Source organism: Haliaeetus leucocephalus, unplaced genomic scaffold (assembly GCF_000737465.1).
Source record: "Haliaeetus leucocephalus isolate CR32 unplaced genomic scaffold, Haliaeetus_leucocephalus-4.0 Scaffold536, whole genome shotgun sequence".
In the NCBI taxonomy this organism is placed as follows: Eukaryota; Metazoa; Chordata; class Aves; order Accipitriformes; family Accipitridae; genus Haliaeetus; species Haliaeetus leucocephalus.
Genome location: NW_010972972.1, coordinates 6,544,846 through 6,558,678, shown reverse-complemented (window position 1 = coordinate 6,558,678; position 13,833 = coordinate 6,544,846). Strand labels below are relative to the sequence as shown.

The 13,833-nt window shown below is 47.0% G+C and overlaps 1 protein-coding gene across 1 annotated transcript in view; it reads left to right on the top strand.

The window, feature by feature from the left end:
* The window catches only part of POLD3 (polymerase (DNA-directed), delta 3, accessory subunit), a 42,394-nt gene extending 34,409 nt beyond the window's left edge, over window positions 1-7,985 (top strand). Inside the window, 3 exon segments of the mRNA XM_010576758.1 lie at window positions 1,988-2,082; window positions 2,928-3,009; window positions 6,702-7,985. Coding sequence (XP_010575060.1) covers window positions 1,988-2,082; window positions 2,928-3,009; window positions 6,702-6,907 — 383 coding nt within the window. The 3' untranslated portion in view covers window positions 6,908-7,985.
* Window positions 7,986-13,833: the final 5,848 nt, after the last annotated feature.

Genomic DNA, 13,833 nt, shown 5'->3' with positions numbered 1-13,833 from the left:
TCAGGAGTTATCACATGTCAGAGGGCTGTGTTGGCTAGAAGAGGATAATAAAGTAATAGAGACGCAGCTTGATGGTAGTCCGAAACACTGACGTGGGGAGAAGGTGCCTTCTGCCTGCCAAAAACTGGGAGAGCTTGTTTGAAGGAGGCTGAAAAAAAGCCCAAATTTCCCCCAAGCAAGCATAGTGGAGTTGACACGCTGAAAATACCTTCAGCAGCCTCTGCTCAAGCACGCCAGAGGTGGCAGTTTTTCACCAGGCTGGTTTTCAGCCCTCTTAGCCTATGCTCTCTTAAAAATATTTCCAAATTGATGTGGCCAGCCTGGGTTGTCTGTGAAGCAGGTTCGGTGCTGTGCAGTATACGGGGCTTCATCCTGCAGTTGCTGTGAGACTATGATAAATACTGAGAATTTTGAGTTCCCTGCAGCTCCTCGGCTGTGGTCCTGGCTGCCCCAGCAGTTAGCACCTTAGAGCAGATCCGTTGTTTGGTTTTATCTTTGCACAGCTGCCAGACCCAGCTCTTTGGAGCAAGGTGAAATACCGAGTCATGTTATCCCACTCTGTTTGCATTTCTGTGCCTCGCTTACTGAAGTAGTTAGGAGGCTGAGTCCTTGTTTGAAGAATGTAATTTATTATTTAGCCTTGGCAGCCAACCACTGTTTCACTTGAGCCCTTCTTAACCTATGAAGGTCAGTTGGCCATATGCCTGGCACAGTCATAACTCTTAACACTGACCTAATCGGTTGGGACAGCTACAGATCCAGAATTCGTGTTACAACGACAGCATGAATGCAGTGCTACAGCCAGCAGAGCTGGGAGGAGTAGCCAAGCAGGCTCTCTGTCCTCCCGTCCTGCGGCATCGTTGTTGTTATTAAGCAATAGGTCAGATGAGGAGTTTCTTCCCCCACGTTCCTAGCTCTCCCCCACATTTGAGGACTTGCATGGCAGCGTTTCTCACTTGGATTTGGAGAGTATTCCTTAAAGCCGTTTAAATTAGTCACGGTGCCTGCTGCGTGGTGCAAGGTGCTGCTCCTTCCCCTCTTGCCCTGTACTGATTTTTCTTCACCGTCACAGCTCTCTCCCTCTGCCAGCCCCACAGAAGAGTCACCCTGGCTTTTTCATTTGTCTATAAGTCCTGCTAGTCTCACTAAAGCCCTGTTTGACACTGCTGGTAGAGGCTCCAGAGCTGGTTTTGCTCTGTACAAATTTGTGAAGGTGACCTTGACCATTTCAGTCGGGTCAGGCATTAAAAGGATTCCACTCTCTCTGTCCTTGCACCTGGAGGACAGCATAGATGATGGCAGATGAGTGAACGGGCTTAGTTTTTTGGGGTGGTTTAGGTTTTTTTTTTTGTTTTACAAATGAAAGGTTGGGGTGTCCCTTAACAATCTTTTAGGATGGGTAATAGTATATTGCACTTAATTTGTGCATTAAGGTAGTTCCAAGCTAATGGCATGGATTGTTTGGGATGTGTAGCACCACCTGTGAAGCAGTAACTGTTTTACGAATGGGGGAGAGGTAGAAAAAGTAAGGTCATCCAGTGATTTGGGAATGTGTAGTCTTAAACCCTGACTCTTTCAATTTCTAAACAAATTACAGTCCCTCTTTTTAATGAGCAAGTGAAGTATATGGCTAAAACATACCAGGTTTTGTGCCTATTTTTAAAGTTTCATTTGGTGGAACTGATTTTTGGTTTACCAAAATCTGAAATGCACTTTTCCCATCCTATCCCACCCTCCACCCTCCTTCCTTTGGGAACTGCAATGCATAGCACCTTAGCACAGGACAAGCTGTCTGGCTGGAGGCCGACTGCTTTGGATGATTTGTCCTGACTTGAATTAAACAAATCTGAGTGAGAACTTGTAAACCTTGATCTGAATACAGGTTACAAGCAATTGCTCAGAGTTAAATGAAGTGATCTGAGACAAAAAGGTAGCTGCAAGGGGGTGTTAGACCCACGTACTATCAAGATGTTCATCTTTTTAGCAGATGTCCCACCATCTCCCATGCCTGAGGAAGAGAAAGCTCCATCTCTACCTCCTGTACCTGCTCTGAAAACTGAACTGGAGCCTGCATCCATGGAGGTAAGAGCATGTTAGGGTGATTAACTTCTGTTTTTATCTGACTCGATGGGTATTGCCCAGCCCCTTTTCAGGTGCTAAGGGAGAGGTCCTGTTTGCCTGTCAAGTCTATCACATCATCCTGCTTGAAAGAATCCACCGTGTTCACTGGTTCATTCATTTTCTAGACTATTATTTAAATTCTAGCTTTTCTGCTGACAGTGCAGTTTTCTATTTTCTTCTCTTTTTTTCCCTCCTAATGGTTCTATGAATTGTGGCTTGTATTTGAATGCTCTTCCCTCTGAATCTTGGCCTCAGGAGTCAGGGCAGAGCCAGAAATGAAACCAGAGACTCTTGGTATTCAACCTTGTATTGCAGGGAAGCTGCTGCGTAAGGGTGGTGGGCTGTGATTGGCAAGAAGTTAACCTCTGAGCTGAGAAAACAGGCATAGTTTTATTGAAAGTGCAGCTGTTTGTCACAGCAGGGTTTCTGAAGTCTCGCACACCTTGTTATTTCCTCATTCTTCAGAGGTATCTTGGGGAACCCCAGTGCCACCTTCTTGCATAACTAAAAATGTTACAGACCCCAGAAGAGGGATGTGCCCCCTGTGCTGGCAGACAGGAAAGCTTGCTGTCTCCTTTAAGTTGTATTTTACCTCTCTGAAATTTGTCCTGGTAGGATGGGGAGAATTGTGGCATTAGCAAAAATGAGACTAGGATATCCTGGGAAGGGACAGAATTAGTTATCAAATCCATGCTCAGCTTCATTAGAGAGACTAGATTTCACTCCTGGGGCTGATGCTTTTATGACCTGTGTACGTGCATGGGGTCTTGACTCTTGATTTATCACAATACTGCAATGTCCTTCAGGTTTCAGCTGGAGGGAAGAAGAGGAAGCGGAAGCGTGTGCTGAAATCCAAGATGTTTATTGACGAAGAAGAAGGCTGCATGGGTAAGACACCTCAGTGGAACTAACTTTATTGAAGATGTGTTGAAGATTTTTACAGGCCAGCCTCTCCCAGGCTTTGAAAGAGGTTCACAAAATCACTTTGTTATTCCCCTTCAACCTCGTGCTCCCAGACTGAGGTAACTGCCGTTTTGGTGAAGGCCTGGGTAGGGAGTCATGGAGCTGGGGCTGAATCCTTACTCTTTTTTGATTATTCACAGATTTTCTTTCAGTTCTTCTCCCTTCCCTCCTGCCAGCATGAGCACCTCCTTCGTTTGTTCTCCTCTCCAAAGACACAAACTTTTAAAGATGGTGCAGAGAGAGGTCTGGGTTTGAGGATAAATTCTGGGTGGGAGAAGTGTGGCTTGGTTTTTTGTTTTTTTTTTTTTTCTTTTGGGGATAGATCCAGAGCTGTGCAGCAGAGCTTGATTATATGTTAATATAAACTTCAAGTATCCCAGATAAACAAGGAATAAGTTGGGGCCTAAATCCTTGAGAGGGTTTCTGTTTCTGATAAGGATGGCTCTGCTTTCAGCAGGGAATAGAGTCTCTACAGAAGTACTGAGAGCCAGAGGCTTTGAATTCCAGCCTGACTGGACACTGCTTCCTCCTGTGACCTGGAGAAAGCTGTGTACCACCACTGTACTTGTGTCCTCCTCTGTGTCCTGATATTGAAGTAGAGCTGCAGGAGTTCAGAATCTTTTTTTTTTTTTTTTTTTAAGATTTTAAAAATTTTAAGAGGGTGGAATGTGGGGTTTTTTGTAGTGCTGTTGTCAGCTCAATTGTATGGGATGCTTAACATTCTCCAGCCTTGCTGATCTGAGTAGATGTCAAGGGAGCTCAGCCAGTTCTAGGAGAAGATCTGTTGTGGTTGTACAGGTTTGTCATTGTGCATAAGCATAGATAGATACAGGCTTGCTTGGCCCAGATTTGGAGCTGCCTGGACGTGAGTCAGCTTGTGTCTGTTTGCACCTGTCTGTGTAGTTGTATCTTATGTTTCCTATTAACTTTGTGTGTCTCCTTTAAAGAAATATAAAGCTAGCACTCAGCAACTGGCTATGCTAGTAACTGAAATCTTAAGTACTGGATTATTGTCAAAAAATTGGACTTGCACAAAGTTATTGACTGCTTTGGCTAGTTGCGTTATGGGGTGTTTTGCTCTCCCATCCCAGATAGAACCATTAAAACACTTGGAAGGAAAATGGAACAAAAAAGCGTTAGCTGGGGAGTTGAGTTGAACAAGGTCTGTGTCCAGAGCTCGCAGTAATGACTGTTCCGGGTTCAGCTTCCAGCAAAGAGTGCTCTTCTCTTTCTGTTCAGCCTTTTGCAAACGTATCGGGGCTGAGAAGATTGCCTTTCTTTCTCTTCTCCCTAACCCCAAGGGGTTTAATAGTCTCTTGTGAAATCCAGACCTTTGTTTTTACAGTTCATATCCACTATCATTTTATGAAAAGGGAAATGCAAGCCCCTGTTGTGCCTTTGGGAGACAGATCCTCTAGGGAGGGAGGGATGGAGCTGGGATACTGAGGAACTGAGTAGGGAGGAGATGCTGCTTTCTGTACTAAAAACCTACCAGTCTGTTGTGGAGAACTTGCTGTCTGGTTATTGTCCAGTTTCTCTCCTCCCCTCTCTTCCCCACCCTTTCCATGCACAGGCCTAATCATTTGAAGTCTAAATAACTTGCAAATCTCCTGGGCTAATGTAAATTGTTGTTATTCTTTGAAATATAGGGGCTTTTTTCCCCCTCTTCCTGCTGTCTTTTTTTTTTTTTTTTTTTTAAACAAGGACTAGGTTTCAAGAGACATTAAATCCTAACATTAGGATTAGGCTGTACTTTATATTTCTCTGTGATTTTAAGTGATCATTTTCACAATAGCTGCAATAACAAGGAATTGGTGTCAAAAAGCAAAACTAATTTAGGGATTAGCCCTGAGGGAAATTGAGCAATTAAAGTATCTGTGGAGTTAAGCACAAGGCATGTTACCATACATCAGCTGGGACTCAATTGAGTGCCTGCTCTTAGTCTATAGTGAAGGGGAATTACTGAGGTTTAAGCTAGTGCATTTATACCTTGTACTTTCTAAAGTTTGAAGGGACACACGTGGACTTGTATATTGGAATATATAGGTGTACATTGTAGGTAAATTTGTCTTACAGCACTGGTTTAAGTAAGAGCTCATGTAATTTGAGTTATCGTGATTTAGCAAGTCTGGCTGTGAGCTGAGCACCACTAAGTATCTATCTGTGTGCCCATAGCTGCCGCAAATACAGAATTTTTAAGTTCAGATGAGATCTCAGTAAAAGAAAGTTGATCTAAACTGTGTTATCTTGCAATTGGAGGGGATTAAGTGCACACTTTTGGAGTTACCAACAGTTACTGACAGGGGTGACAACGTGATAACTTTTTAAAGCTCAGTAAGTGGCCAGTGGTCTGTTAAAGCTGCTCACTGAAAAGCCAGTTGCCTCTGAAAGGAGGTTAGCTTAGGTTTACAGTCCCTGTTTGAGCATCCGCTAGCACTGCAGAGCAGGATTTCATACCATTCCTCTTCCCGGTCTCTAGTTACGTAGAAAACCTTATTTATTTTGATGCATTAATACAAGTAAAAGCCAATTTCCCAGAAGAAGGGAAGTTAGGACATCTGTTTAAAAGAATACAGTTGCTAAAGAAAAATGGCTTACTAGAAGAATACCAGAGCACTGCTGGGAAAGCTGATATAACAACATTTACTAGTATCTAATGATGGCTTACATCAGTGGAGCTGACTCCAGTTTAATTTCCGTAAGCGTTGTTTTATATCCCTTAGCTTTCCATCACCGGATGCTGACAGCAGTGAGCTGGCAATCCCATTCAGTCATAGCCCTTGATTTCAGTCACGGGTTTGGTTTTATTTTTTGTAAGGGATTTCTTTATATTTGCCCTGTTTGCCCACCTGTATAGAAAGAAGCTGCCCCCAAGGTTTTGTGCTCCTTCTCTCATCTCTGAGATGTTCTATGTTTGCTTTACTCCTCCCCGGCTGTCTGATGTGTGCAGTGCTGGTGAGGGAAGGCTGGGTCTGTCTCTGTCTTGAAATCCAGACAAGACAACCCAATCTGATTGCTTTGGCCCCTGTAGAAATCAGACCAAGTCAGAATGGTGGGTTTTAACCATAAAATAGATGTTCTATCATCTAATGCTAAACTACGGACTTTGGTCTCATTCAGATTTATCACTTTCTGATAGCTGCTTGTCAGCCTCTGCAAGATGAATTGATGGTCTTCAGCACAGTTGGGCCTTGTTTCTAGAAGCGGGCAATGCTTGGATAGGTTTGGAGAGGGAACTCTCCTCTCGAGCCCTTCCGAGTGGGTACCCTTGGGCTGCTGCTGTTTAAGGTGTGCATATGGCCTGCAAATGAATGTGTGTGGTGACACCAAGCCATTTTGAAAGACCTGGATGACGTTAAAGGTCCCGAGTCGTTAACTTGCCATCTTACACTTAAGAAAGAGGGGAGGCAGTTTGACTAGGTGTATGGAAAACCAGTCCAGTCGTCTGGATCTACTGCATAACCTTGAGCAATGGACTGAATTCCTGTGTCTGGCGCATACTCCTTGAAACCAAAAGGCTTATTTCCAGAAACGCAGTGGGAAGGCTGCAGTGGGGAGGTCTCTGCTCTTTGGTACACAGGCTTAACCATCATCATCTGTTCTTCTCTCTTAACCAGTGACAGAGAAGGTTTACGAGAGTGAATCCTGTACGGATAGCGAGGATGACTTTGCCAAGTCCAAGCCACCAGCTGCACAGAAACAGCCTGTGCTGCCTATGAGGAAAGAACCAAAGGAAGAAAGGAAGAACCTGAAGAAAGGGGCAGCCACTGCTAACAGAGCCAACAAACAGGTCTCCATCATGGGTTTTTTTCAGAAGAAATGAACTGGGTCTTTCTCCTGGTCCTCTTGGCAGCTTGGGAGTGTTTCTCTTTTTGTGTGGCTTTCTGAAAGCTGCTGCGTTGGAGGAGAACAACATGCAATCTTCAGTTACGTAAGATATCTTGCTTACTGTGTAAGTAAGCCCTCTGGACTAGATTTTGTATCAGAGAAGAGTTTTATTTGTTACTGCAATAATTTCAATCGTCTTTACTAAGCAGTATGGGAATCACCAGCTAGAAGCAAAATCTAGAGGAACTCTTGAAAGACTGTTAATCTATTCACATGAAATTTTATTTTTTTAATATGGTCTTTCACCTGTTCAGTGCTGAAGCCTGTTCCACGAGTGGTAGATGGACTAAATTAGCAGTTGAGTTGTGGCATTTTTTTTCCCCTCTTTTTACAATCCCAGCTCTGTAGATTGATCTAAATGTTCACATTGGTTAGAAGCTGTAATGTAGCAGGTCTTCAGGCATACACACAAATATTGAACATCTGCTTCAGCTTTAACTGAATGAAGTGAACTTAATTTTCCCCCTAAGACTGCTAAATAGTTTTTGCTCTGCCTTTCATAATCTTTTTTTGGACAAAGCAGGGCATATAAAATTCTCTTACTCTTTTCTTCCTTGAACATATCCTCTGTAAATTGCTCAGATGCCTAATTATAGACTGGGACACTGTTGGTGCTCTGTCTTTGCAAAAACATCTTTGAGGCTTCCCACACAATTGGCTCCAGTGTAATTGGGGGAAGGCTTCGCTGTTATTGGGCAAGCAACTCTATCTTTAACCTTGAAAGTTAATGAGTCAAAGGGAAGGGTGATTAGAGGGCAGTTCTGATAACACCAGTGAGGTACCTGCTGTTGTTGTCTGTGAAGAATTGCATGCTGCTTTCTGGTTTTGTAGGTTTTGGGTTGCCTGAAGTTGTTTTACAGGCATAAACCAGACAACAGAAGAGTTGTTTTCTAGGACATCTCGTCATCTGCCTGCTGAAGGAAGTGTGTCACAGCGAATGGTCCTGAGGAACCAGTTATTGGAGATGAATAAAGCACTGCAGTCCCGTTAATCAGAAATGAGTCGTCATTTTGGATGCCATCTGGTTTTCTGGTGCTAAATTTGATAGTTATATGTAAAAGGGCAGATTTTCCAGAGGATGGGTGCTAAGCATTTCTGAAGCTTGGCCTGGCGAGGGCTCCTGAATGGGCAACCGATGTCATCAGCTGTTGTTTGAGTGGTGTTAGGCCGACATACGTACAGATACATATGTACATATTGGTTTATAAAGTGTTTGTGGTTGGCAGAAAGATAGATGGAGTCTGAAGAGTGTGACCAAGAAAGAAATGTCTTCAGGCACCCAGCTGAAAGTATTCTGACCTGTGGCCAGTAAAAGGGCCAACAGAGTGTATTTACACACTTGTTCTGACCAGGAGATTGGGTTGGTGACTCGACTGTCACCCTAGGCAGCTTGCACCCTGAACAGATGTGAGAGGATCTACTTAAAACCAGCGATCTCTCTTGATTTGTGCCCATGCTTGTGTCCTGGCTGGGCGGGTTCAGCTGCTCACTGCGTGGATCGCTGCTGTCAGGGCTGTTCAAGGGTAACCTCATAGCTCAGCACTCTCCCCATGTAGCTCCTCAGAAGTGTTAAGAACTTAAACTCTGGACTTTCTGAATTGGAGACTTATAATGGGAAGATGGGTGAGGGAAGGCAGAATTGGCACAGTCCTTGCAGACATCCAAACACAGAGCCTGCTGCACAAGGTGAAAAAGGTTTCATGCTCCCATGGTACGTTGGAGTGCCGTGGGCAGCAGAGGTCCATGGGGAAAGAATGAACAACCTTGTTCTGACTTTTATGAAGAAAATTTAACTGTTAAAAAAAAATATACTGCTGTAGTGTTTCTGTTTTTTCTTGGTAGAATTGGGGGTGTATTTTGAAAAGTGATGATAAGTAACAAAAACCCATTAAATACAGATTTTTCTTTTGTAGCACATCTTTTAATGAACAGCAAGGACATCCTGATTTCCAATGGTTGCTGTAACATTTGACTGCGTGGAAGAATAGCACTGGTGATGTGGGTAAAGAGTTATTCCATCAAAACCAGGGCTGGAAGCATTAAACTGAGCATTTTAGGGCATCTGAAATGTGGGTGAGAACATCTCAAACTATCAGGATCTGTGCTGAACTGGCCCCTTGAGTCTTATTTCTATGGCAGATGTTGACAGGACGTAGTGTCCTAGTGCTCTTGCACCTCACCTCTACCATGGTGTAGCTGGAGCCTGCTGCTCCACCCCGACTCCCTCTATAACCAGATCAACGTCATATGCGACTTCCTCAGGAAAATGACTTAATGTCTGAAGAAGCAGGACATAGGCGAATTTCAGACTTCCAAAAATCATGATCTAATACTCCCCACTCCTGTATTTCATGGGCTGCCAGCCCCAGGGGGGCCTCAGGTCCCTGGATGCCCCCTTGGCGAGGCTAAAGCGTCCCCAAGCGCTGTGTGGGAGCGAGGAATGGGGCTGGGTCCCCCCAGCTCCTGGTTAAAAGGAGAAGGTTCCCTCTTGCTGTCACAGGCAGATGTCACCCATTTGGCACCTGGTGGCACCGCGCAGCTCAGAGCCAGGCAGCAGCTCTCGGAGCAAGGAATGCGACTCCTGCCTCGCAAGTTGGCTCAAGACTCAGTATTGATGGTGCTCAGAGTCCAAAACCTCATCCTGGAGGTACAGAAATCAATACAGAAACCTTTTAGGGATTTCCCCTCGTCTTCCCCCTGCATCTCCCTTCCACCCTCAGAAGAGCAATGCCTCAAAAGAGGCAGCGGGAGAGGACGTTTGTTCATTTAATATTTTCTGCTAAATAATGCATTTTATAGTGTTTCTTTGGTCAGGCTCCCTGAAAGCCTTTTTTTCAGATGGAGAGAGCTTCACCCTTGTTTTCCAGGTGGGATGAGAAGCTGAAGAAGTTGCACCATCAGATATTCTGGGGTAAAACTATTGACGCACTGAGCTCCTGTCGGACAAGGTGCCTCTGAACCAGCAACTGCCTGTGCCCTGGTAAGGGGTTAGAAATGCTGCTCCTAGGGATAAAAAATCCCCATTCCTTATTCAGGAGACAGCTGAGCTGATTTACAACCTTCCTTCCCATGGGGCAGAGCCTGCTCGGGAAAAAAAAACCCTTCCGTATTTCCCGCTCTGGGACTGCCTGGCCTTTATCTAGTTAAAAAAAAAACCAACAAAAAAAACCCAACAAAACCAGAGGATGGATCCCAGGAAGCGCTGCTGGGTGCTAACCTAGGATAACAAAATGGCAAGCAGCACGGCCGAGCCAGGCAGGAGGGTGTCCTGGCGGCGTGCGGGGAATTGTTTTGCTCTCCCAACAGGCGATGCCAGCTCGGCCGCAGATACCGGAGAGGAGAGCATGGAGCAGCAGGGCCTTATAAGGAAGCAAAAAACGGCTCGGTGGAGGGGAAAAAGGACGCTTGCCAGGGCTGTACGTCAGCGCCTCGCTTCTCCTCGGCTCTGGGGTACGTGCTGCAGCACCCCGGGGTGCATACGAGGGCTGGATTTGGGGCACCCCCCCCCTTTCACGTTGAGGTCCACTTCGGTGGCAGCAGGTCACGGCGTCTGCGGCCCTCGACGCCGAGATCCCCGCAGAAGCTTGACGGTGGCTCTCCCCCCATCTGTCTCTCCCAAGCGCTGTCGCACGTGGTGGCCGCTTCAGCTGGGGAAGGATTTAAAAAGCATTAAAATCAGTGGTTAAAACCGGCCCCATGCGGTATGATGCTGCTGGTTTTATCTCGCTTTGGGTTTGGTTTGGTTTTTTTTTTCCAGAGAGCTGAAGGGAAAAGGGTTTGTGCACGTGGCACTGGGTAGACAAGTTCCCATGTCTTTTCTGTTCTGCTCCCCTTCTGAAATCGGGCTTTCCCTGCTGGGGAAGGGTTTCACCCATCCTCCCATCGGAGCAAAGCAGCTTGTAGCCATAGCCAGCAGCACGGCCTGTTGCACCAGCATCCCCAGCCTGAGGAAACTGCTGCTGAATCAGCCGATGACAGCTCCTTCGAGCCTTGGAAAAAGGTGCTGGAGAAACGGGGAGCTGGGAGAGCACTCCTGAGGAACCATCGTTTCCAGCCCCTTAGGGCTCACGATGCTTTAAAGACCTAAAATATCCTTCCTGCTACCAAAAGCTGCCAATTCACGACCCGACAACTATGCAAGGGTAAAGGCAGGCGGCTGAGATAAATTCAGGGTTATGACTTGCTTCTACAGACACTATTTCAAAGATTTTGGTGGCTTCTTTTGAGAAGATGGAGGTGGTTCTGCTGATCCTACGTGGCTTATGGGCCGGGACTGGGTTGAAGGACAGGGTTAAATGTAGGGCAGTGGGGCTGAAGTCCAAATGAGTTTTGGAACCTCCCCACAGGAGACTTTTAATCCTTGTCTCAGCTCCAAGTGTCGCACCAGGGCAGGGCAGAGCGGTCAGTGCTGTCCCTGGACCAAGATGGGCCACGCTGACTTCTGACAAGGTCCAGTCCATCACCCATCCCCAATCTTTGACTGTTTTAAGGAAGGTTATGGATGATTCTGCCTATGTTTGTGTCCCCTGGCTGCAAGACACCAGATGCTGAGTTTTTAGCAGAACTTCTTCCAGGGTTGCTGGTGCCATTATTTGATGTTTTCAGCCTATGTCCTACCAGGACCAGTACACAAATCCTGTGTCTTAATTCATGATTTGGTTTTTTTTAAGAGGCTTCCTATCTTAAACTGCATCCTCTGCAGGACTCAGAGGAGGGGGTTCAGCACCTGGAAGCTGCCTGGAGCATCCCAAAAACTCCCAGTTTGGAAACCAGGGACAACTCACCTGTGAGAACCCTGAGCTTCTGCTCTAATTTTGGAGCTGGATCTCACATCAAAGCTGTCCCTGCTTTGGGGCTGGAGACCTTGAGGGGTCCCATCCAGCATTCATGAGTCTGGAAATTAGACTGGCAGCCGTGCAAAATCACAGCAACAATATTTAAGCCCTGACGTGGTGTCCTGTGAGGTTTGGCTCTTCCCTGCGGGGTGTCTGCTGACATTGCCACTCTGTTGGGCTGCGGTGTGGCCTGTTAGATGTCTGCAACAGAAAAACACAGCAAATGATGCCCAGGTGGGGTCGAGGGATGAGTACCAGGGCACAGCCACTAACAGAGTCAGCCCAAAGAGCATCACCAGGACCTTCGAGTTGGTAGAGAGGAGCAAAGCTGCAACATGCAAGAAGGAAAAGCATCTGGGGCATTTTGGAGATGGTTTTTCTGCATCCTTCTCCCACGGTGGGTACCACAGCCCGCTCCTGTGGTCGGTACCAAGTGCAACAGCCAAGCATCCCATCCCACTCACTGAGTCATGAGCGCACCAGGACCGTGATGCTGGGGGAGAGAAGCTATTCTGCCTGGGTGCTGAACATCCCTCTGGGGTGCTAAGCAACCCCCAACCTCAGGGATGAGCACCCTGGGGCCCTCAGGGCTGAGCATCCTTCCTCAGAGCTGAGCATCCTCCATAGGGGCTGAGCACTCCCTTGGGTGCAGAACATCTCCCTGGGTGCTGAGCACCCTTCCTCAGGGCTCAGCATCACCCAGCCTTGATGCGGAGCATCCCACCTTGGTGCTAAGCATCTGGGATACTGAGCATCCTCCCTTGGGGCAGAGGGTCCCTCCATGGGGCAGGAATCCTCCCTTGGGGCAGAGCATCCCTGCTGGCGCTGAGCCCTGCAGCCCTTTTATGGGACCCCGCATCTCCTTGCAGCCACGTCTGTGGCTCGTGGTGGCCCATGATGTCCCTGTCCCCAGGAGCATCCTCGGAGCCGTGGCTCCCGCACCACCCAGCACGTCCCAGTGCTTGTTTACTCCTCACGTCCCGCCGCGTCGCTTCACCCCAGCGCTTCCTGGGCTAGTGTCTGAAAATAGATATTTTTAACCTTTTAAAAATAGAAAGTCTCGCAGAACAGCAGCTCCTGTTTTTCCATTCCCTTCTCATTTCATCTTACGGTGAAGGAACCCAAGCCGGGCTGCGCCGGGGGTGGTGGGAGCCCGGCCCCGTAAACAGGCTCCTGCAAAACGGGCACTGGGGAAAACACACGTGCGTCTTGAGAAAAGAAAAGGAAAAAAAGAGAAGAAAAAAAATCAATAGAAAGGCCGTCCACCTTTCGTGCAGAGCCTTATTTGGTATTTTCATGAAAAGTTATATCTTCACACTGTAAAAAGTGCCACTTATTACTCATGCTTTACTAGGTAAGTGTATTTTCCTTGGCATCAAGTGCATTGGGTTGTTTTTTTTTTTTTTGCTTCACTACTGCCGTACAAACTATTTCGAAGGTCTCATTAGTTTCTCCATCAGAACTGGCGCTTTTTGCCGCTGTCTGGAGGACCGGTCTATTAAACCCGAGACAGAACCGCTGTTTGTTCGGTAAATATTAGGCTTGACTTCGCGGGACTGTAAAATTACAGCGCGGGTGTCCCGTGACGGCGCGCACAGGGCAGCCTTTCAGCCCTGGTAACCGGCCGCTCCAGTGCCGGCCGCTGCGTGGACGTGGATGTCACCCCATCCATGGATGTATGGATGTCACCCTGTCCCCACGGCACTGCTTGTGCATGGACATCAGCCATCCCACGGTCCATCCCATGCGTGGGTGTCACCGTCACTATGCAGACACAGTGGTCACCTTGTCCCCTGGGTCACAACATACACATGGACATCGCTCTGTCCCCACGTCGCTAGTGCATGGACATCACCCCATCCCACGGTCACTTGTCACTCCCGTCCCCACTGTCACTATGTACACGTAGATGTCACCCTGTCCACATGGTCACTGCATAGAGGTGGACATCGCCCTGTCCCCATGTCACTACTTATGCATGGACAGCACGCGGTCCCTGTGACCGCTATGCACACAATGGACATCG